Source organism: Bos indicus, chromosome 11, assembly GCF_029378745.1.
Source record: "Bos indicus isolate NIAB-ARS_2022 breed Sahiwal x Tharparkar chromosome 11, NIAB-ARS_B.indTharparkar_mat_pri_1.0, whole genome shotgun sequence".
In the NCBI taxonomy this organism is placed as follows: domain Eukaryota; kingdom Metazoa; phylum Chordata; class Mammalia; order Artiodactyla; family Bovidae; genus Bos; species Bos indicus.
The window spans coordinates 54,591,336-54,612,783 of record NC_091770.1 but is presented as its reverse complement, the minus strand read 5'-3'; the positions used below and the strand labels follow the sequence as shown (position 1 = coordinate 54,612,783).

At 36.2% G+C, this 21,448-nt stretch overlaps 1 protein-coding gene across 4 annotated transcripts in view; it reads left to right on the top strand.

Annotated features, from left to right (window-relative positions):
- The window catches only part of CTNNA2 (catenin alpha 2), a 1,365,089-nt gene that overhangs the window by 1,305,402 nt on the left and 38,239 nt on the right, over positions 1-21,448 (top strand). For all 4 annotated transcript variants that reach the window (XM_070798845.1, XM_070798847.1, XM_070798846.1 and 1 more), the window contains exons 16-17: positions 12,642-12,747; positions 16,870-17,004. In XM_070798845.1, the coding sequence (XP_070654946.1) occupies positions 12,642-12,747; positions 16,870-17,004 (241 nt within the window). The remainder of the gene's footprint in view (positions 1-12,641; positions 12,748-16,869; positions 17,005-21,448) is intronic.

Below are 21,448 nucleotides of genomic sequence, written 5' to 3'. Positions count from 1 at the left end.
TGTGAAAAGCCTGCTGCAAAATTAAAAGGCTCCATCAAAGCAGGGAGTGGTATTATAAAATTTACATGTGTAAGTCAACATGATCTGAGCCTGGTTCTTAGCAGATAGGTCTTTTTGGTCAAAAAGAACAGATTCATTTCTGTAATTAGTATTGTTTTAATTATCCATCCTGAATTAGTCATAAAACCAAACTCCTGGAGCTTGGGGGACTGATTTTTGGTCTATGCTACTTTGCAGTGTGTTTAAATATTATTCTGAAGATAAAGTGTATGATTTGCTAATATCCCTCAGGGAAAAAATATGTATATATATGTGGCATGTGATGTCTTTTAATGCTAGCTCATGATTTAGTATTTAATTTCAGCTCATATTTTATACTTACATACAAAGAACTGGGTTCAACCATCTGATTCTATAATTGTGACAGGAAAATTAAACATTGTATCAGTTTTAGACCCTTTTGCTCTGAGCAGTATTTTTAATAAATCAGGAGACCAGTCAGAATTTTGTCAGGAGCCTTTTTTCCCTCAGGGGTCATTGCTGTTTCTTCCTTTGCATTTTTATAGTCTCCCCTTTAAAGGGAGCTGACATTTCTGCCCTTCCAACCACACGAAGGGCAGACCAAGGGAGAGCAAAGCTCAATGAAAAAATCCCTGGATTTTTTAGTCCAAATACCAGGTGATTCTGGACCAGTCTCTGACTATCTTTATTCATTTGTAAAGGAGGAAAGTAATACTCTTCTTATCAACTTCACAGGAGAGTTTAAAATCCAAACAGTTAATGCAGTTAAAAAGTATCCTACCATAGGAATGAAAGCTACTGTTTTACTGTAGATTTTGTTTTTCTGGGAAACACAGACACACAAAGAAACATGAGCAAAAGTAATGATTCAACATGGCATTTGTTATTACAGTTATATAAGATGTGTGGCAATGTCAAGATACTACCTTATGGTGACAGTTTTTTAAATGATTGTTGAGTGTTTTTAGTAAGAAAAGGCTACAATTAATTATGTTGTTGTTTCAGTCCCCAAATCATGTCCAACTCTTTTAGGATCCCTTGGTCTGTAGCCCGCCAGGCTCCTCTGTTCATGGGATTTTCCATCCAGGCAAGATTATTGGAGTGGGCTGCCATTTCCTTCTCCAGGTTATCTTCCCCACCCAGGAATTGAGACTGCATCTCCTGCATTGGCAGATGTTTTCTTTACTGCTGAGCCACCTGGGAAGCCCACTATTAATTATAGCTTATAATAAAATATGACGCATCTCTGCCCTCTCCTCCTTATGTTTTGCCTCTGGTTAATATATATTGATGACATTGCTTGGCCCTTTATCCAAATATTTTAAAATTGTTTTTGACTTCAGTGGAATGACTTAATGTTTTAAGGGTGACTTTCGAGATTTTAAGTGTCATTGTATTCGTTAGAAGTTCAAATTTGTACATTTTGCTGGTCTTTGCTGGTTTCACAGATTTATTTCACACTCAAAAATAATAGTAGGAAAATACATTCTGAACCATTAATTAAGTCTTAATTTCCTACAAATCAGACTCTCATGGTAGCCTCAGTCATTACTTTTCAAGGCCTATGACGACTTAATTTGCTTGCTTTCAACATTGTATTCGTATTTTATCTGATGGATATTATACGATCCATTAATAACATCTCTTGAACAAATAATCTCATTAATTTAAAGTGAATGATGAATCGAGCCATGTTGCTAGTTAAGATCAGGAAGACGTTTTACAATGCTCTGGATTATATATAACTGTGTCAAAGAAGAGAGATACATTTGAGGAGTCTTGTTAAAGGATATTTAAGACAGATTTTCTATTAGTCAAAGTATAGTTTTAAAAGTGAAAAGAGGGTCACTTCAGTTCCTAGGGATTTTGCATAATCATTTTATGCTGATTTGAATAATGAAATGTCTAGACTGTTACTGGTTATCATTTTTTCCTGCTGCCTGATGAGTAGTTTTATGCCCCTTTGTGAAGCCAAAAGGAAGATACAGTTATTAATAACCAGAAACAGGAGAGGGTGTGAATTGGAAATGAAACACAGGAAGCTGAGGTTTTGCTGCTGTCGCCATCTGCAGAGCCTCTTCCTTTGCAAAGAGGTAGCTAATTTGAATCTTTCTTTGTGCCTCTCACCTAAATTCACTGCACTTGACCCTATGCATTACTGTTATTGCCTTGGGTTTTCCATTTTAAGGAGGAATTATGTCAGCTGTATACCTTACCTCTAATGACTCTTAGGTACTATGTTCGCTTATTTAAAGGAAAGGATGTAGCTGAGTAGGAATTGAAACTTGACAACTCACCTCAGATCATACATTTATAGGGCATTTTGATGAAAGGAAAAAAAAAAAACCTTGCATTTATTATCTTGTTTTTTTCTTATCGGTAGCTAATTTATTAATTTGATTCAGTAATCTCAATGATATCCACTCCATTATTATTAAAAGTAGAGAGGTTCTACCTCATTACTTGTGTAATAACTTGGTCATGGTGGATAAAACTCGTTATGCCTCACATCTTTTTTCTGTTCATTTCTTGATTTCCATCTCATGGGCACTGGCAGAAATGATGTCCTGCAGAGGGTGAATCCATATTTCTCATGTCACTTTCAGAAGGAAATAGCATGTGCCAGTCTTGTTTCCTGGTAACAGAAGGTGTGTGGATGGCAGCAGTTCAGGAAAGAAACTCACATTTAATTGTATAGCAAGAGACAAAACTGTCTTTTTAGATCAACTATAAGTTCTGATCTTGAAAGGAACTGGGTTCAGGCTAATAAAAAGCTTTCAGGTTACAATCAACTGTAAAGTATTGAGCACTAGACTAAAAGATCAAGTAATCACCCTGGTATTCCCAAACTTCATTCCTGCCTTGGTGTGGACAGTCAGGACTCCAGCTCAAGTGACAGTTCAACTAGTCTATGGTCTAATTCTTGACTCTTGTCAGTTAACTTATGCCATATCTGGCCATTAAACGGCATCCACCCAACTCCTGTGCACCAAAATTTTCTTTCCTCTTTTCATAAAATAATATAAAAATCTTGAGTTTGCTATCCAAAGCCTAACTTTATTGAGCCTTAGATTCCTTCTCAATTTTTTACATATTTGTACTTCAGCTTCAAGACCATTTTCTAAATGTTATTTCCTTGCATGGTTCAGCTAATGGTCCTGCAGTCTCACCTGACTTATCTTTAATCCCCAGATTAATTCAACTTTTCCACTGTGCTATCTTTATACTGCTTCAGCTGATTGGTGAAAGGGTATTTCCCAACTGTGTTTTATGGACTCTGGTTCTAAAAAGAAGCTTCTATAATTCAGTACATTTATAATTATACTCCTTACCTAATGATACCTCATTACTGGAGAGTCACATCTTATATTGATCAGTTAGAGGTATTGAGAAAACTATAGCAAATAAATGGTTTTAATTTGGAAATACTCAGAATTTAAAAATTCTGGGTGCTGAGTACATTAACTCAGAGTGTACTCACACATTGATTTTTCACATTAATACCCATTACTTTTTCATGAAATAAATATTAATTAGTTGTTTAGTTGTGGATAACAGTAACATGATAATAAATTTCCATGGCTTTTTTTTTTTTTTTGCAGTGACCATTTCCTGGGAAAGCGTCCAAATATTGACCCTTGTATAAAAATCACCTATTGCCAAAAGAGACATTTCATGAATCTATATAGTACAGTCAATTTCACTCTTGATGTTTTTTCAAGAAAACTAAAAATATGTTTCCAATAGTACAATAACATGTCTTCTGTCTTTAAGGTCACAAGGTTCTTCAAAGCACCTTTCAAAATTCCCAAAATAGAGAACCTGATGTGAATTAGGGAGAGACATAGGGTCTAAGCCATTAGTTTGAGACTGGGAGCGACAACCAGTGGGGTCGGTCACTTTGTCCACACTGCTGTCCACTGACTGTGTTGTGTTATCATGTTCAGTTGCTAAGTCATGTTTGATTCTTTGTGGCCCCATGGACTTCAGCCTGCCAGGCTCCTCTATCCATGGGATTTCCCAAGCAAGAATACTGTATTAGGTTGCCATTTCCTTCTCCAGCGGATCTTCCTGACCCAGGGACTGAACCTGTTCTCCTGCATTGGCAGGCAGATTCTCTACCTCTGAGCCACCTGGGAAACCCACTGTCCACTGACCGGAAGACTCAAACGTCTGATGTTTTGGGGTCTGATCTATATATCTATCTATATATATGTGTTGTTGACCATTTTTTATTTCTGTTCCCACTTCATATTATTCCAAAGACTGTTGCTCATTTAACCTTGTGTTGCCCAGTACAGTAGCCCCAATCACATATGGCTGTTTAAAGTAATTGGTTTTTCTTTTTATTGTAATGAAGAATTCATACAATGAAATTTACCATTTTAAGCATTTTTCAGTGTACAGTTCTGTGGCACTAAGCATACTGACACTTTTGTGCAACTGTCACCAACATCTATCTCTAGCACTTTTTCATCTTCCCCAGCAGAAACCCTGACCATTGAACTCTTCATTCCTCATTCCCCTCTCTCCTCAGCACCTGGCAACCACCATTCTTTTTTCTGTCACTATGAACTTGACTAAGTATCTCATGCAGTGGAAACAAATAACATTTTTCTCTTTGTAACTGGCTTATTTCACTTAGCATAATGTTTTCAACCAGTAATCATGTACGTATGTGAAAGTTGGACCATAAAGAAGACTGAATGCCAAAGAATTTGTGTTTTTCAACTGTGGTGCTGAAGAAGACTCTTGACAGTCCCTTGGACAGCAAGGAGATCAAACCAGTCAATCCTAAAGGAAATCAGGCCTGAATATTCATTGGAAGGACTGATGCTGAAGCTCAGCTTTGGCCATCTGATGTGAAGAGCCCACTCATTGGGAAAGACCGTGACGCTGGGAAAGATTGAGGGCAAGAGGAGAAGGGGGTGACAGAGGATGGGATGGTTGGATGGCATCACTGACCCAGTGGACATGACTTTGAACAAACTCAGGGAGATAGTGAAGGACAGGGAAGCCTGGCATGCTGCAGTTCATGGGGTCGTGAAGAATCCAGCACAACTTAGCAAATGAACAACAACAAAAATGTTCTCAAGGTTCAGCCATGTTATAGTTCATGTCGGACTTTTGTTTCTTCTTAAGGCTAAGTAATATTTTATTGAATATATATATATATATATATATATATTATATTTAGCTTATCCATTCATCAATTTTGGGGCACTTGGGTTACGAATAGTTTTGCTATGAACATGGGTGTACAAATGCCTCTTTGAGATCTTGCTTTCAATCCTTTGGGTATTCCACCCAGAATTGGAATTGCTAGATCATATGGTAGTTCTGTGTTTAATTTTTTGAGGAAACACTGTACAGTTTTACATAGCAGCTGCACCATTTTACATTCCCATCAATGGTATACAAAAGTTGCAACTTCTTCACATCCTTGCCAAGACTTCTTATTTTTTGTTTTTGTTTTATTTTTGCTTGTTTTTACAGCAACCATTTTAGTATGATGGTATCTCACTGTGATCTTGATTTGTATTTTCCTAATAATCAGTGGTGTTAAGCATCTTTTCATGTCAGTTCAGTTCAGTTCAGTCGCTCAGTTGTGTCCGACTCTTTGCAACTCCATGAATCGCAGCACGCCAGGCCTCCCTGTCCATCACCAACTCCCGGAGTTCACTCAAACTCACATCCAGCAAGTCGGTGATGCCATCTAGCCATCTCATCCTCTGTCGTCCCCTTCTCCTCCTGCCCCAATCTCTCCCAGCATAAGAGTCTTTTCCAATGAGTCAACTCTTTGCATGAAGTGGCCAAAGTACTGGAGTTTCAGCTTCAGCATCAGTCCTTCCAAAGAACACCCAGGACTGATCTCCTTCAGAATGGACTGGTTGGATCTCCTTGCAGTCCAAAAGACTCTCAAGAGTCTTCTCCAACACCACAGTTCAAAAGCAATTCTTTGGCGCTCAGCTTTCTTCACAGTCCAACTCTCACATCCATACATGATCACTGGAAAAACCATAGCCTTGACTAGACAGACCTTTGTTGGCAAAGTAATGTCTCTGCTTTTGAATATGCTATCTAGGTTGATCATAACTTTCCTTCCAAGGAGTAAGCGTCTTTTAATTTCATGGCTGCAATCACCATCTGCAGTGATTTTGGAGCCCTCCAAAAATAAAGTCTGACACTGTTTCCACTGTTTCCCCATCTATTTCCCAGAAGTGATGGGACCAGATGCCATGATCTTAATTTTCTGAATGTTGAGCTTTAAGCCAACTTTTTCACTCTCCTCTTTCACTTTCATCAAGAGGCTTTTTAGTTCCTCTTCCTTTTCTGCCATAAGGGTGGTGTCATCTGCATATCTGAGGTTATTGATATTTCTCCCAACAATCTTGATTCCAGCTTGTGCTTCTTCCCGCCCAGCATTTCTCATGATGTACTCTGCATAGAAGTTAAATAAGCAGGGTGACAATATACAGCCTTGATGTACTCCTTTTCCTATTTGGAACCAGTCTGTTGTTCCATGTCCAGTTCTAACTGTTGCTTCCTGATTAGCTATTGTATATCTTCTCTGGAGAAATGTATATTCAAGCGCTTTGCTCATTTTTTTTTTTTTTAATTCAGGTTGATTTTTAGTGTTGAGTTGTAGGAGTTTTTCTGTATTCTGGGTTTTAGCCCCTTGTCAGATATAGGATTTTAAAATATTTTCTCTTATTCTATGGGCTGCATTTTTACTCTGTTGATTGTGTCCTTTAATTCACAGATTTTAAATGTTGATAGAGTCAAATTTTTCATTTAATATTGCTGCTGTTGTCTGTGTTCTTGTTGTAATAGTCAAGAAATCATTGCCAAATCCAATGTCATGAAGTTTTTCTCTTAAGTTTTCTTGTATGATGTGTATAGATTAGCTCTTACAATCCACTTCCAGTTAATTTTTTATATGCTATGAGTTAAGGGTCTTGCTTCATTCTTTTGCATGTGAATATCAATTTTCTGAAATATATGTATATATATATAGATATTGCAAAATATATATTATATATATATATTGCAAAATGATTACCACCATAGTATAAGCTAACACTTTCAACAGGAAGAACTTCTTAAAGAAGTTTCAAAAAGTGCAAACTCTAGTAGAAATGATTGATACATTTGACCACAATAAAATTAAAATTTATACTTTAAAAATGCTTTACAAAGGTAAACATACAGGCTAAGTCTGGAAGAAGTAATTTGCAACATGATTAACAAAAGATCAAAATTCAAAATATCTAAAAAACAGAGACAAGTAATTTAGGTTAAAAAAAATGGAAAAATATGTAAAAAACTTGAATAAAAACTCAGAAAAAAGAGCATATAAATGATTAATTGTAATGATGAATAAATGATAAAAAAAAGTGACTCAGGTTCCTCTATCATCATGGAAAAGAAAATTACATTTTTTCATATACATCATATTGACAGAAAAATAAGAAAATAAATATAATCTTAAATTATGAAGTTTACCTGTAGAAAAATGCATTAAAGAAATGTATGCCTTAAATATTATAAACTTTATAACCATATTCCAGCTGCAGAAGCCCCCTAGAACCTCCTTCAGATCACAGTAGCCTTACTCTCAACTTGGAACAGGGCTCAGTGTTATGTGGCAGCTTGGGTGGGAGGGGAGTTTGGGAAAGAAAGGATACATGTATCCTTTCTACTAAGTTGGCCTTTGGCAGCAGCTTTCTAATTTTCTAGGGGGAAAAAAAGAAGCCATAGAAGGAGTACTATCATGGCAGGTTTCAAGCTACCAATGTGTCTACTGACAGTTTTATAGTCAGCTCTTGTGAGCATGTACAAACCCATTCTAACATTCAAGTGCCATTTTCTTCACTTAATTTTTTTCTTGTTAACAAACTAGGTTTATTTTCTATATCACTTTTCCCTTCTTTTTTTTTTTTTTTTTTTGGAACCAGTTTTATTTTCTGTGTTCTATTGTTTTGTTTTGTTTTTTTTTTAACTTTTATTTTGTATTGGGTATTCCCTGGTGGCTCAGATGGTAGAGAATTTGCCTGCAATGCGGGAGAGCTGGGTTAAATCCCTGGGTTGGGAAGATCCCCTGGAGAAGGGAATGGCTGCTCACTCCACTATTCTGGCCTAGAGAATTCCATGGACAGAGGAGGATGGTGGGCTACAGTCCATGGGGTTGCAAAGAGTCGCATAGGGACTGACAGACTTTCACTCACTATGCTGCTACTAAGTCGCTTCAGTCGTGTCCGACTCTGTGCGACCCCATAGACGGCAGCCCACCAGGCTCCCCTGTCCCTGGGATTCTCCAGGCAAGAACACTGGAATGGGTTGCCATTTCCTTGTCCAATGCATGAAAGTGAAAAGTGAAAGGGAAGTCGCTCAGTCGTGTCTGACTCTTAGCGACCCCATGGACGGCAGCCCACCGGGCTCCTCTGCCCATGGGATTTTCCAGGCAAGAGTACTGCAGTGGGGTGCCATTGCCTTCACTCACTATAGTCGATTAATAAACAATGTTGTGATAGATTGAGGTGAACAGCAAAAAGACTCAGCCATACATATACATGTATTCATAACATTGAGCAGTGTTCCATATCCAAATTTTGCTATCCAGTAGGTCCTTGTCGCTTATCTATTTTAAATACAGCAATGTGTACATGTCCATCCCATGTTCTATTGTTTTCTAACTCATAAATCTCTTCTTGTAATATTTTTTAATTTTTTTTAAATTGAAGTATAATTGATCAACGATGTTGTGCCAGTCTCTGCTGTACAGCAAAGGGACCCAGTTATACACATATGGACATTTTAAAAAATATTATTTTCCACTATGTTTTATCATATGATATTGAATATAGTGGGCTTCCCAGGTGGCTCAGTGGTAAAGAATCTCCTGCCAATGCCAGAAGATGCAAGAGATGCAGGTTCCCTCCCTGGGTCAGGAAGATCCCTTGGAGAAGGAAAGAGTAACACACTCCAGTATTCTTGCCTGGAAAATGCCATGGACAGAGGACTCTGATGGGCTACAGTCCATAGGATCACAAAGACTCAGACACAACTGAGCAGCTGAGCACAACATTGATTATAGTGCCCCGTGCTATATAGTAAGAGCTTGTTGGTGTTTCTTCCTCCTGCATATAATAGTTTGCATCTGCTAGTCCTACCTTCCCAGTCCTTCCCTCCTCCACCCCTCCTTCATGGCAACCAACAAAATTATGATTAGGGACACAGAGGTTCAGTCCTTTTTTTTCTCTTCTTATCATCTTGGGCAGGTCACTTAGCCTCCTCTTTGGATTTCAGCTTTCTCAGCTAGAAAATGAGGAAATATTTGATGATCTCAAAATTTCTACATTGCTCTCTAGTTTCATGAAATATATCCCTATCATCCACTTGTGACTCCAAGAATTTAATTGAGTCTACATTGTGAATTCTAGTGTCAAACTTTTTAAATAACAATATAATAGTAAATCTGTAGTCTCTTTTTAATTACAAGAAGACATGCTTCTAATGATGCTTTAGCTGAAATTTAGGAAGCCTGAGCCTCAGACAGATTCAAGCCTCTATAAATGTCAGAATCAATCCACTGTTGAAAGTTTTCATGAAAGGTTCATGAATAAGCATTTCTACAAATCCTTTGAAATTCTTGGAGTAAACAAACACCAAGATTTTTATTAATGAAATATCAAGTATAATGCAGCCCTTTGTGAATGGGTTAGTGAAAGTGAAAGTTGTTCAGTTGTGTCCGACTCTTTACAACCCCATGGACTATACAGTCTATGGAATTCTCCAGGCCAGAATACTGGAGTGGGTAGCCTTTCCCTTCTCCAGGGGATCTTCCCAACCCAGGGATCAAACCCAGGTCTCCCTCATTGCAGGAGGATTTTTTACCAGTTGAGCTGTAAGGGAAGCCCAAGAATACTGGAGTGGGTAGATTATCCCTTCTCCAGTAGGAATGGGTTAAGATGAAGGCAAAAAGTAACAACAATTTTTTATCAGACTAAGATTGTAAAAAAGGGTTTTCTAAGGTTTGGAAGTTACAGAGAAATAAATAATAATGAGAACACTATTAAATATTGACAGATTCTGCATCTAGAATTTCCTTTAAAAATATAAACCAAAAACAAAAGTTTATTTAGAGATAATTTAAAAAATAATGTGAGAGAATGAGAGCCAAATTGTCACAGAATCTTTAATTCACTCATATTATATAAAATGCACATGTAAAATCTATGTATTTAAAAATCTATATAGCAAATGGATAGAATCAATGCCTTTTGTGGAAGAGTTAATGTTCAGTTCAGTTCATTTAGTCGACTCTGCAACCCCATGGACTGCAGGCTTCCCTGTTCATCACCAACTCCTGGAGCCTACTCAAACTCATGTCCATTGAGTCAGTGATGCCATCCAACCATCTCATCCTCTGTCGTCCCCTTCTTCTCCCACCTTCAATCTTTCCCAGCATCAGGGTCTTTTTCAATGAGTCAGTTCTTCCATCAGCTTCAGCATCTGTCCTTCCAAAGAATATTCAGGATTGATTTGTTTTAGTATGGACTGGTTGGATCTCCTTGCAGTCCAAGAGACTCTTAAGAGTCTTCTCCAACACCACAGTTCAAAAGTACCAATTCTTCGGTGCTCGGCTTTCTTTATAGTCCAACTCTCACATCCATACATGACTACTGGAAAAACCATAGCTTTGAGAACATGGCCCTTTGTTGGCAAAGGAATGTCTCTGCTTTTTAATATGCTGTCTAGGTTAGGCATGACTTTTCTTCCAAGGAGCAAGAGTCTTTTAATTTCATGGCTGCAGTCACCATCTGCACTGATTTTAGAGCCCCCCAAAATAAAGTCTCTCACTGTTTCCATTGTTTCCTCATCTATTTGCCATGAATTGATGGGACCAGATGCTATGATCTTAGTTTTCTGAATGTTGAGTTTTAAGCCAACTTTTTCACTCTCTTTCACTTTCTAGAGTTAATGTTGCCATAGCAAAATGAAGTATCTTAAGTTTTGAATTTCCCTGTGTACATGTTTAAGCATTGATGTGAACACAATATATCTTACTTTTAGCTACTAACACTAAAAATACCAGAAGCAAAATTAAGAGGGAAACAAAATGCCCTTCATTTACATTTATTTTCTAAAGTCATTTTAAGTCTTCCATTTTATAAAATGTTATTATGGAACAATGGCAATCATTGCCTACTCTCTATGCAATCTAAATAAATGACTTCTGAGTAGCTTTTCTCTGTATCTCACCACGTTTAACTATAGGATTATAATTTTGTAGTCCTAAAAAATGCATTGATTTTTACATGCATATGAGGAGACCAGTTGGAGTACGAAATCGCAACTCCAGTATTCTTGCCTGGAAAATGCCATGGGCAGAGGACCCTGGCAGGCTATAGTCCATGGAGTTGCAAAGAGTTGGGTATGACTGAGCAACCGAGCACAAGGAGACCAGTAACAATGCTAAAAATAGAAGAATAAATGTATTAAGTCTATCATGTTATTTACCGTTCAAGAAAGGAGAAGGTATATCATATGCAACATTTTGTTTAAAAATTTATAATGCAGCATAGTTTCCTTTCCCTTTCTAATAAATATTTGAAAGACATGTAATATTAAACAGTTCACCTAATTGAAAACCTTATGTGAAAATATTGGTTCAATGCATGATACTGGATGCTTGGGGCTAGTGCACTGGGACGACCCAGAGGGATGGTATGGGGAGGGAGGAGGGAGGAGGGTTCAGGATGGGGAACACATGTATACCTGTGGCGGATTCATTTTGATATTTGGCAAAACTAATACAATTATGTAAAGTTTAAAAATCAAATAAAATTTAAAAAAAAAAAAAAAGAAAATATTGGGGCAATGGTTTTTGGCAATAGAAAGACATCTACTGTCACACAGTTTTCTATGAGTGTTCTTTCATAAGTCAGTCCCAGAAGCATATAAGCCAGCAAGAGAAAGAGCTCAGCAGATTTCTGAAATTTTGGCCAAATAGTCCCCAGTTATGGACAGGAGACAGTGGTTTCTCAAAGAGCCAAAATGGACTTAAAAATATAATTAACATAATAATAATGCTGGGCATGGTGTGAAAGACAGTGAATGAGCATTTATTTTGGCTAGACTGATTTAAATTTAGAATTTATCACATGATTTGCATAAGCTTGGGTGAGTTAATCACTTTAGTCTATTTTTCTCTTCTCTAAAATGGGGATGATGATGCCTGCTTGTTAGGGTTGTTATGAAGATAAATGTGTACAACAGCATAGACACATGGTAAGCATTTACATGTTAAATTCCCATTGCCCTTGTAGTGATCATCTTTTTTAATGGACCACTGTTCAAAAAATATAGAAACTCATGTAAAGAATAAAATGTGAGCATGCCCATCCAAATAGGGAAAAATATTTCCTGAAAATGAATGTAATAAAGTGGATTATTTAAATGGAAATTGAAGTGAATCAAGAAAACATTCAAATTTCCTCTAACATGGTCAGAGCCAAATCAAGTACAAAAGCAGAGTCCTGGACAAACAATATGGTAGGTGTGTCTATTTCCTGCCATAAAGTGAATTTCTAATTATGTTGTGCCTGTTGTTTCAGAGGCAAAGGCCCGTTGAAAAATACATCTGATGTCATTAATGCCGCCAAGAAAATTGCCGAAGCAGGTTCTCGAATGGACAAATTAGCCCGCGCTGTGGCTGATCAGGTAATATAAGAGGGAAGAGCAAGCACATGCTGAGTGGGGTCATTAACTAGCTCTTGGGTTCTGTAATGGGTTTTATGCACTCTATTAAATGCCTCTGAAGAATGAATTGTAGAGAATTGCTACCATTTTACAAACTGACCTCTAACTCTGTTGAGATTGAGTTGATGCCAAAGGTGGGTTCTGTTTTCAAAGTTCCTTTAGAAAGAAGGGTATCCACTTTTTTTTTTTAATTTTATTTTATTTTCATTTTTTAATTTAATTTTATTTTTTAAATTTACACTATTCAGAAATATAGGGTATCCACTTTTTAAGAGATATAACCTTTAAGGAATCATGGATTATCCTGGCTGTCTTCATTCAGAAACTCAATGACATTGCAGAAATGGGAAGCAAAAGAAACAACTTTATTTCTTGTTATAATTGATCTTGCTATAATAATGCTCTTTATAATTCATTATAATTTATGTCCTGGCATACATGTCCACATAATCAAAAACATTCAGATTTCATCTTTATTTTTATCCAGACACAAAGTGCACCAGAAATTAACAAAATTCTCAGGGTATCTTTTATGCCTTTAGATTGAATTAAGTAAGATTCACATTAAAATAGTTCTCAATCTCAAGGTTGAATATTTGAGTTTATTTCTACTCTTTTCATTTTATTTTGCTGAACTGGAACTCTAAAATCCTGTTCTAAGTATGTCTTTTTTCAATAATGGGCCATTTCTTACAAGCGTACTTTAGGCAATAGACTCTTTCAAATAACTGATGCTTATCTCTTTAAACAATGGTGGCTTACAGTTTGAGCCAGTTTCAAAGGAAAATGTCTTAAAATATATATTAAGATTCTGAAATAGAAAATATATAAACTGTTATTTACATGGAAAAACATTATGAACATGAATTTACTACAAAACAGATCATCCTCTTTGGGAACACTGAAAGATATAGGATTTTTTCCTCCTCTGTGGAGGAGGGCTTTTCTCGTAGCTCAATTGGTAGAGAATCTGCCTGCAATGCAAAAGACTGCCTGTGATGCAGGAGATGCGGGTTTGATCCCTGGGTCAGGAAGATCCCCTGGAGAAGGAAATGGCTACCAACTCCAACATTCATGCCTGGAAAATTCCATGGTGGACTACAGCCCATGGGATCACAAAGAGTTGAACATGACTTAATGACTAAACCACAACCACCTCCCCCATAAATGGCCGTGGTCTCCTGTGGTTTTTGAGTTACTTACTATATTTTATCTCCCTCATTTTCTAATATAAGACTGTTTCTCTAAATACTTGCCTTCAACATCCCATATTATAGAATACCTCAAGTCAATATCCAAATTTACTCATCTTCTGAAGTCTGAAAAGAAAAACTCATGATTAAACTATTGGGATTACTTTTAAAATAAGCCAACAGATTGTCTCATATTATATATATGATAGCAAATCTGGGGGAATGTTTTGCTTACTTTTGAATTTTTGAGAAACACTTAAGAGTAAAAATAATTTACTAAATATTACCAAAATTTGAAAATCTCCTGAAATTTATAGTGATTAAGGACCAAACCATTATTATATTGCTAATTTCAGGGCACTACTGATTGTCAAGCTTCCTACATTTTGGAGCAAAGGTTGAGTTCCATATGTCACCTAGAGGGTTCATGTAAAAGAGAGGAGAGAAAATGAGCTTATTTGAAAATAGCACTCATACATGCAAACATACAGAAATGCACCAGCCGGGAAAGAATGCTGCATTTTTTTCTGCAAATGTTGAGGCAATTTTATGCAAATATTGGGATAAGTGGAGTGACCACAGATTGGCAGTTGGTTCTGAGAGAGGATTGTGCTAGGATGGACCCCTAAGGAGTAAAAGTAGATGAAGTTTGGATGGTTTTTCCATTATATTCCGAATCTCAATGGCTAAAACTACTTCTCAGTATGTTTAGGCTCCTTGAGCTCAATATTTTTTATTGTGATTCTTGTTTTTGATTTTGTAATTTTGGATCTTTATTTCCAACAATTATGTATCCAGAAACGTAGCCCCCAAACAGCTTTGATATCTGGAAAGCAAATCACATGTGCACGCACACATACAAATCCCAGGATTTTAGATGTATCTTGAGATTGTGACAAAGTATTAAAATGATATTTAATGATGACTTAATGAAGAAAAGATAAACATAACCTCTTTGTAGCATTCTTCCTGTCATCAGTTGTGAAGCAGCCTGCAATTTTTGCTAATGTTTGGTCTGAATGGAACATTTCTTTTTCAAATAATGCATCCATTTCTACTATTCCAATGGTATAAGAGTTATTTTTCTTGGTCCATAATGCCTTTATTTGTGTTTTAGTACTTCAGTTTAAATAACAGAATAGAATGAGCATTTCCAAAATGTTGGCTTTATTTTGCCAGAAAATATTTTTATGAAGATTTGAGATATGCACACAGTATAAACTTTTTACGGACTGTTGCATTTTTAATTACTGTTCCATTGAGATAGAACTTCCATTTTAATTTGCTGCAAGGTATTTGTATGAAAGGCCTTTAGGGAGATATCATTTTAAAGTTAATTCCTTTCAGTATATGGGTCTCTGGAGTAGGATAAATATTACAGTATGAAGAACTTGTAGGAAGCTAAAAACAGTCTCTGTGGGATTCTTTCTTGATAAATGCAGTTACTGAAAAAAAAAAAAAAATACCACAATGGTAAGTGTTATGTAGAAAAAAGACCCCTTTGTAACTTATTAAATAAATGGCTATGTCAAATGACTGGCTTCATAGTATTAATGAAAGAATTCCTTTTCTTGAGCTTGAAGGAAGCTTAGCTGGAGTCTTTTTCTCATACTTTTGTTCTAAATAAGGTACTTTACTTTGGGCTGTGGGTGCTCGTTTCTTATAGTGTTTCATCAAGGATCTGGTGATTATATGTCCTTTTTAAGTGCCAGGTTGAGGGAGAACAATAGAATGTCCTGGAGAATTTTGAACTGAACTTTGGATAGCAATAGGAATATATTTCAATTGCTGGATAGCCGTTGGCATTGAAGCTTCAGAAATGCTTTAGGGAAGCATGTAAATGTCTCTGAAAGTGTTCAGCTCTGTTCAGTGTGTATTTGATGGACATCTACCGACTTAAGTTACAGAGAGAATTCAAAATCCTTGGTCACCCGATTTTTTTTTAAGAATTCAATATCTCCGCTGCATCCTTAGAAGGGTCCTGTTGTTACACTGATGAGCTTATTTCAATGGGCTTCAAACTCATTTTACTCACATCTTTTTCTTGTACAATGGTCTTGATTCTTCTCACAGTCTCTGGTTTAAATTAACTTTATCATGTTGCTAAATTTTTTGATAAATATGATATTCCAGAAAGTGCAATAGAGTTTCTTTAGGGAATGATACATTTCTTATAAAGCCAAAAGAAACAAATGCATTTTCCTTTTTTTTTAAAATTTTATTTTATTTTTAAACTTTACAATATTGTATTAGTTTTGCCAAATATCAAAATGAATCCACCACAGGTATACATGTGTTCCCCATCCTGAACCCTCCTCCCTCCCCATACCATCCCTCTGGGTCATCCCAGTGCACCAGCCCCAAGCATACAGTATCGTGCATCGAACCTGGACTGGCAACTCATTTCATACATGATATTATACATGTTTCAACAAATCAAATTGAAACTCTCTTCTACTATGGCAGAGAGACTGCCACACAGAATGATTTCCTTCTAGCATCTGTTGCTTTGCTATCTGTGTTAAAATAACTTTGCATATAGTGAACATGGAATGGGCCATTAAGAGAAATCCTATAGAATATTGTTTTCTTTGCAGTTTAGAAGATAATTGATAAAATACTTATACATTCATCCCAATAAGACTTTCTGGGAGATCATTAAAATTCTTTGTGTAGAATTTTAACAAAGTGGAACTAACCATTCTCACCTATCACTGTGGCCTTCTAAATTCCCTAAAGCATTTCTGAAGCTTCAATGCACTATCAAGTTGAATGGATATAATTAAGGTATATGACAGTGAAAACTTTTCTTCCCACGGCTTCTATATAACAAGTATTAGAAACTGAAAGATTCTTACTAATTGAGATAATTTTTTTTAATGTTTTATAGTGTCCTGATTCAGCGTGTAAGCAGGATTTATTAGCCTACCTTCAACGAATTGCCTTGTATTGCCATCAGCTTAACATCTGCAGCAAGGTGAAAGCCGAAGTACAGAATCTGGGAGGAGAGCTCATTGTGTCAGGGGTAAGCTGGGACCTGGGCTTCGCAATTCGAGTTTCCACTGTTGTTCTTCCAAAGCAAGCATTCTTGGCAACAGTACTGCTAAAAACACCAAACTACAGTGATTCATAGGTAGTTTTTTTTTTTCTTTTTAAATGTTATCACCATTATTCCAGACTTTACAAAAACTCACAATGAACAATTTGATTTTCCAATTACCCTGTGTTTATACTAGCCCTATAAAATCTCCATTCTTCACAAGAAAACTAATTTCATAGTCTGGAAAGTCACTGCCAAGTTGTGACTATTATAATTATTTGGGGCTTTTGTATATTTACTCATTGTAAGTCTACTTCCCTCTGTTAGTCCTAGTAATTTTCATTCTCTGTTCAGGAGCCAGCCTCTCTATGTGTGGATTGTGTTCACATGTTAGAGATGGTGAAAACAATAGGAATTCATTCATCAGGTTCCAATGCATACTAGGTTATCAATAACCTTTAAAAGCCAGAAAGCATTTGGATTTAATACAGGTTGATTTGCTGTTGCCAAAAACTAACATGGTTGTCAGACACTAACAATTATAGATCTTTTATTCAATCACTTCAGTGTTTCCCTTCTCATGAAAATATAAGTATCTGGTCCATTTTCATCAAATGCAAAGAAGCAAAAAGCTCAATGAATAGAAGTATCATGATTTCTTGGCAAGATTTCCAAATGTATGTGTTGAGGTTCTTACCTTGGCTTCTTCTCCTCCCTCAGTCCCTTTCTTTTAACACAAGATGCCATCTATTGTAAACTATTTGCAAATTCCAAAGTGTGGCTCTGCCACCTTTAGTTCTTTTCCCAGTCAGACATGATGCTGCCATTTTCAGTGTGGCATTATCAGAAACAGAATGTTATCCATATGGTGAATGCCTTGTGAACATCAGACTGGTCATGAAGCTCAATTCTTCCTCAAGACATTTCCAGAAATTCACCATTTGATTAAAAATATGTGTAAAAATCATCCTTGAACCCAAAGGTTTCAGTTCCTGTATTGTTTGGCATTTAGAAAACTTAGCTGGGAAAAGAGCTTATCTGGCTTGCATGGAGATTCCATTTAGAAAGTCTGTTCCATGCAGTCTCATCTAGTGCTCAGTAAACTGCGATTTTGTGCCTCTTAGCAAAGTATAGTCACCCCTCCTTTTCCAAAATGATCCCGCTTCAACATTCTTCAACAACCAAGAGCAATCTGTCTTGCAATGTGTCCTTCCTGCCACATTGGTTATTACCAAGATTCTCTCTGCCAAGAAGTGATCGAAACATTGCATTTCCCTTGCTTCCTTTCTTATCTTCAGCCTCAATGGTATAGTTTCCCATACCATTCAGCTTTCATGTCCATCTGTATCAAGCACCTGTGGGACTGAGTGCATTTTGTTTCGCTTGCCTTGTGTGCTTTCATTTGTTACTTTCGAAATCTTATTATTTACATGGATGCGCAGAGCATCTTTGTGGATCTCAGACTCCGCAACCTCATCTAAGCAAGTTTTATGGGCAGAGTTGCTCTCCGTCGTCCTCTCAGTGCCCATTGTTCATCACTGCCTCCAGAGCTTCATTTCCATTGTATTTTCCTCATTTAGTTGTAGTCCAAACCATCACTGGCTTTTATCACTTGCACTGTTGGTATTGGCAGAAGTGTTTGAGAACACTTATCACAAAGCCTGTTTCCTTCTTTGAGTCTTATTGGCAATGTTCGTAAATCCTTGCATGGGAGAAGGCTTCTTTCAGAGGAATGTTATACCACTTTATAATAATTGAGTCAAATGCATTATAAAGATTTGCTTATATTGCTCAGTTATGGGCCTGCTCTTGGTTTCTTCATGATTTTTTTCCAAGCTTGATTGCTATTTGGTGCCACACCTGCATCTGTAGTCTGCTGTCTTTGCCACTCTGCCTCCATCTTCTTCATCCTTCATTGATGGCCAATAGAGAAAAAAAAAAAAAAACAGCAATATGTTTATTTTGCACAGTAGCACACATGACTGTCTTCAAAATTCTGAAAGAGTCAAGAATGTGAGACCCCATACACACAAACTTTCAATGATTTTGCCAAGAAAGTTCATCCATGCTTTGGGCCCCGTTTATTTTGTTGTCTGGCATGACGAAGTTGCCACATTTTTACGAAGTTGCTATATTAAATACATTATGCATATATATATATTAAATATAGTATTGCATATAATATGCAATTAAAAAGAGAAATACTTAAATTGTCCTTGTTTTTTTCCTATGTCTTTGTGTACATGGTATTCAAAACTGTGCCTTCTCTGAAAACCCCTAGAACAGTATTTTCATTAGGAGTCAAAGTTTCTACTGAAGCAGAAGAGATATGGATAATTTTTTTTCCCTTTTGCCAAGAAAAATTATTTGGATTTAAAAACTGAATGCCATATTTTTATAGTCTTATGCTGGCATGATGAACTTAAACTAAAAATATGCTCATGTGCATAATTGTATACCATGTCAGCATGTGTATGTTTTATGTGAGTCTATGTGTACAAAGTGGGAAAGGCTTCTTCTCTGGTGTCTGCCTTTGACTTGAGAGGTGGCTCAGGAAATCTCAATAGGACATGGTGACAGTGGGTGCAAAGCTTTTCATGAGTCATAATGGGAACTAGAGAAATAGACGAAACCAGGGTGTATGCCTATGGATGCTCATTCATGCAACTGCTATCTAAGAAGCAGCATTAGTTTTCTGGCTGGCAATCAATTTTTTTTTTTAAGTCATTGGCTTAAACATTTCTCAACAGTGGAAAGGTGCCATTCTTATTAAATCTCACAGTAGAAGATGCATATTTGTGAGCCAGTTCAGCTCAATGTGGTTGCTAAGCAGGTAATGGGAAAGGGAATTAAAACAAACCAACAAACAAACAAAAAAAACCCTCAAAGAGTGATAGAAATGTTAGAGGAAAAGCAGAGGAAATGAAAGCCCAGACAATTAAACAGCCTGATAGTTTAAATACTGGCTTTATTTGCTTGTTTAGTTTAATGTTTGGTAGTTTAATCTTAAGCTGGTTTACATGCTTTCTGGAAAAAGACTGTTGTAAGAAGAAAAGATAAAGAGGAAAGGGGAGAGGAGGAAGGAAGAAGCATAAAAGAAGGAAAAAGAGAAAACAAAGGAAAAATAAATTTAACCATAGCATAACATAAATAAGTTCAATACAAGTAATATCCATTAAAGGTGACAGCATTTTATTCATCAGGGGAGACAAGTTGAACCACACTTTTTCAGCATGTAAATATGTTTTGAATACAAATCAGTTCCAATGCCATGCTATGGAAATTACCTGTATATTTGATTGTCATATTTTTAATTAATTTTTCTGCATTCAGTTTCAGAGAATTTAATACATTCTTTTAAATTTAAAAATGGAGATATACACATGCAACTGGAGAAACAAAAACCATTTTATAAGCCTTGATAATCTTTAGCTACCCAAAGATTTATACTTTGTACATTATTAAGAATGAGATTCAAAACACAAATGTAGGGATTTCGAATTTAGAATGCTGAATATCAAGCATTCTGATAAAACCAAAAAATTCTATCTAAAATGTTAAGTTTAAATACAACAGGAGCCCCATTATAACAATAAAGCCAGAACACAAGAGCGATAACTCTGCTCTTGACAAGAATTTGATGTTCAGGTTCAGAGATGGAGGGCCACTGATATAACTTAGAGCTGACTCTACATGAGAAGTTACAAAGTTAATAGATTTTATTGCAAATAAATGCCTTTTTTCATGCAAACAAAATATAGGAACAGAGTTTAGAGGTGACAAATGTTAGTTCCCTTAGCCCTCAGGCTGATTAAGTGAAGCCATGACCTATTCCTGAAGCACTGAGTAATTTGCCCTAAGTGAACTTTTGTTCTTTTGTCTTTTAAATATCTCCTTTCCAAATTTGAATTCCTCTCAATTGGGTTATGGAGAAAAGTTTGACAAGGTGAGCAAGCATAATTTGCAACACTGGTAGGATCTGGATTGGTAAAAAGAAAATTGGAGAATAAGGGGTCAATTATGTTTCATATCATTCAAACATTGGGCTCAGTTAAAACTAACATGAATATTCATGGTAATAGCTAAAAAACACTCATAAAAATACTAGAAACTAGTCATATTCAAGTCAATTTGAATAAAATACATATATGCTATATGCACATGCTTACATATATACACACAACAAATAAAGCTGATTTGCTTCCTTGTCCCCTTAATAAGCAATAATTAAGAAATGAACAAATGATTGACAACTGTGACTAATATCTAATTCAATGTAATACAATTTGGGGGAACATATAGTGTTTCTTTGTACAATGTTATATATATATTTGTACAATACCATATATATATACATATACATACCTATATATACTTGTGTGTGTGTGTATATATATACACACACATATATATATAATGGTGGTTGTTT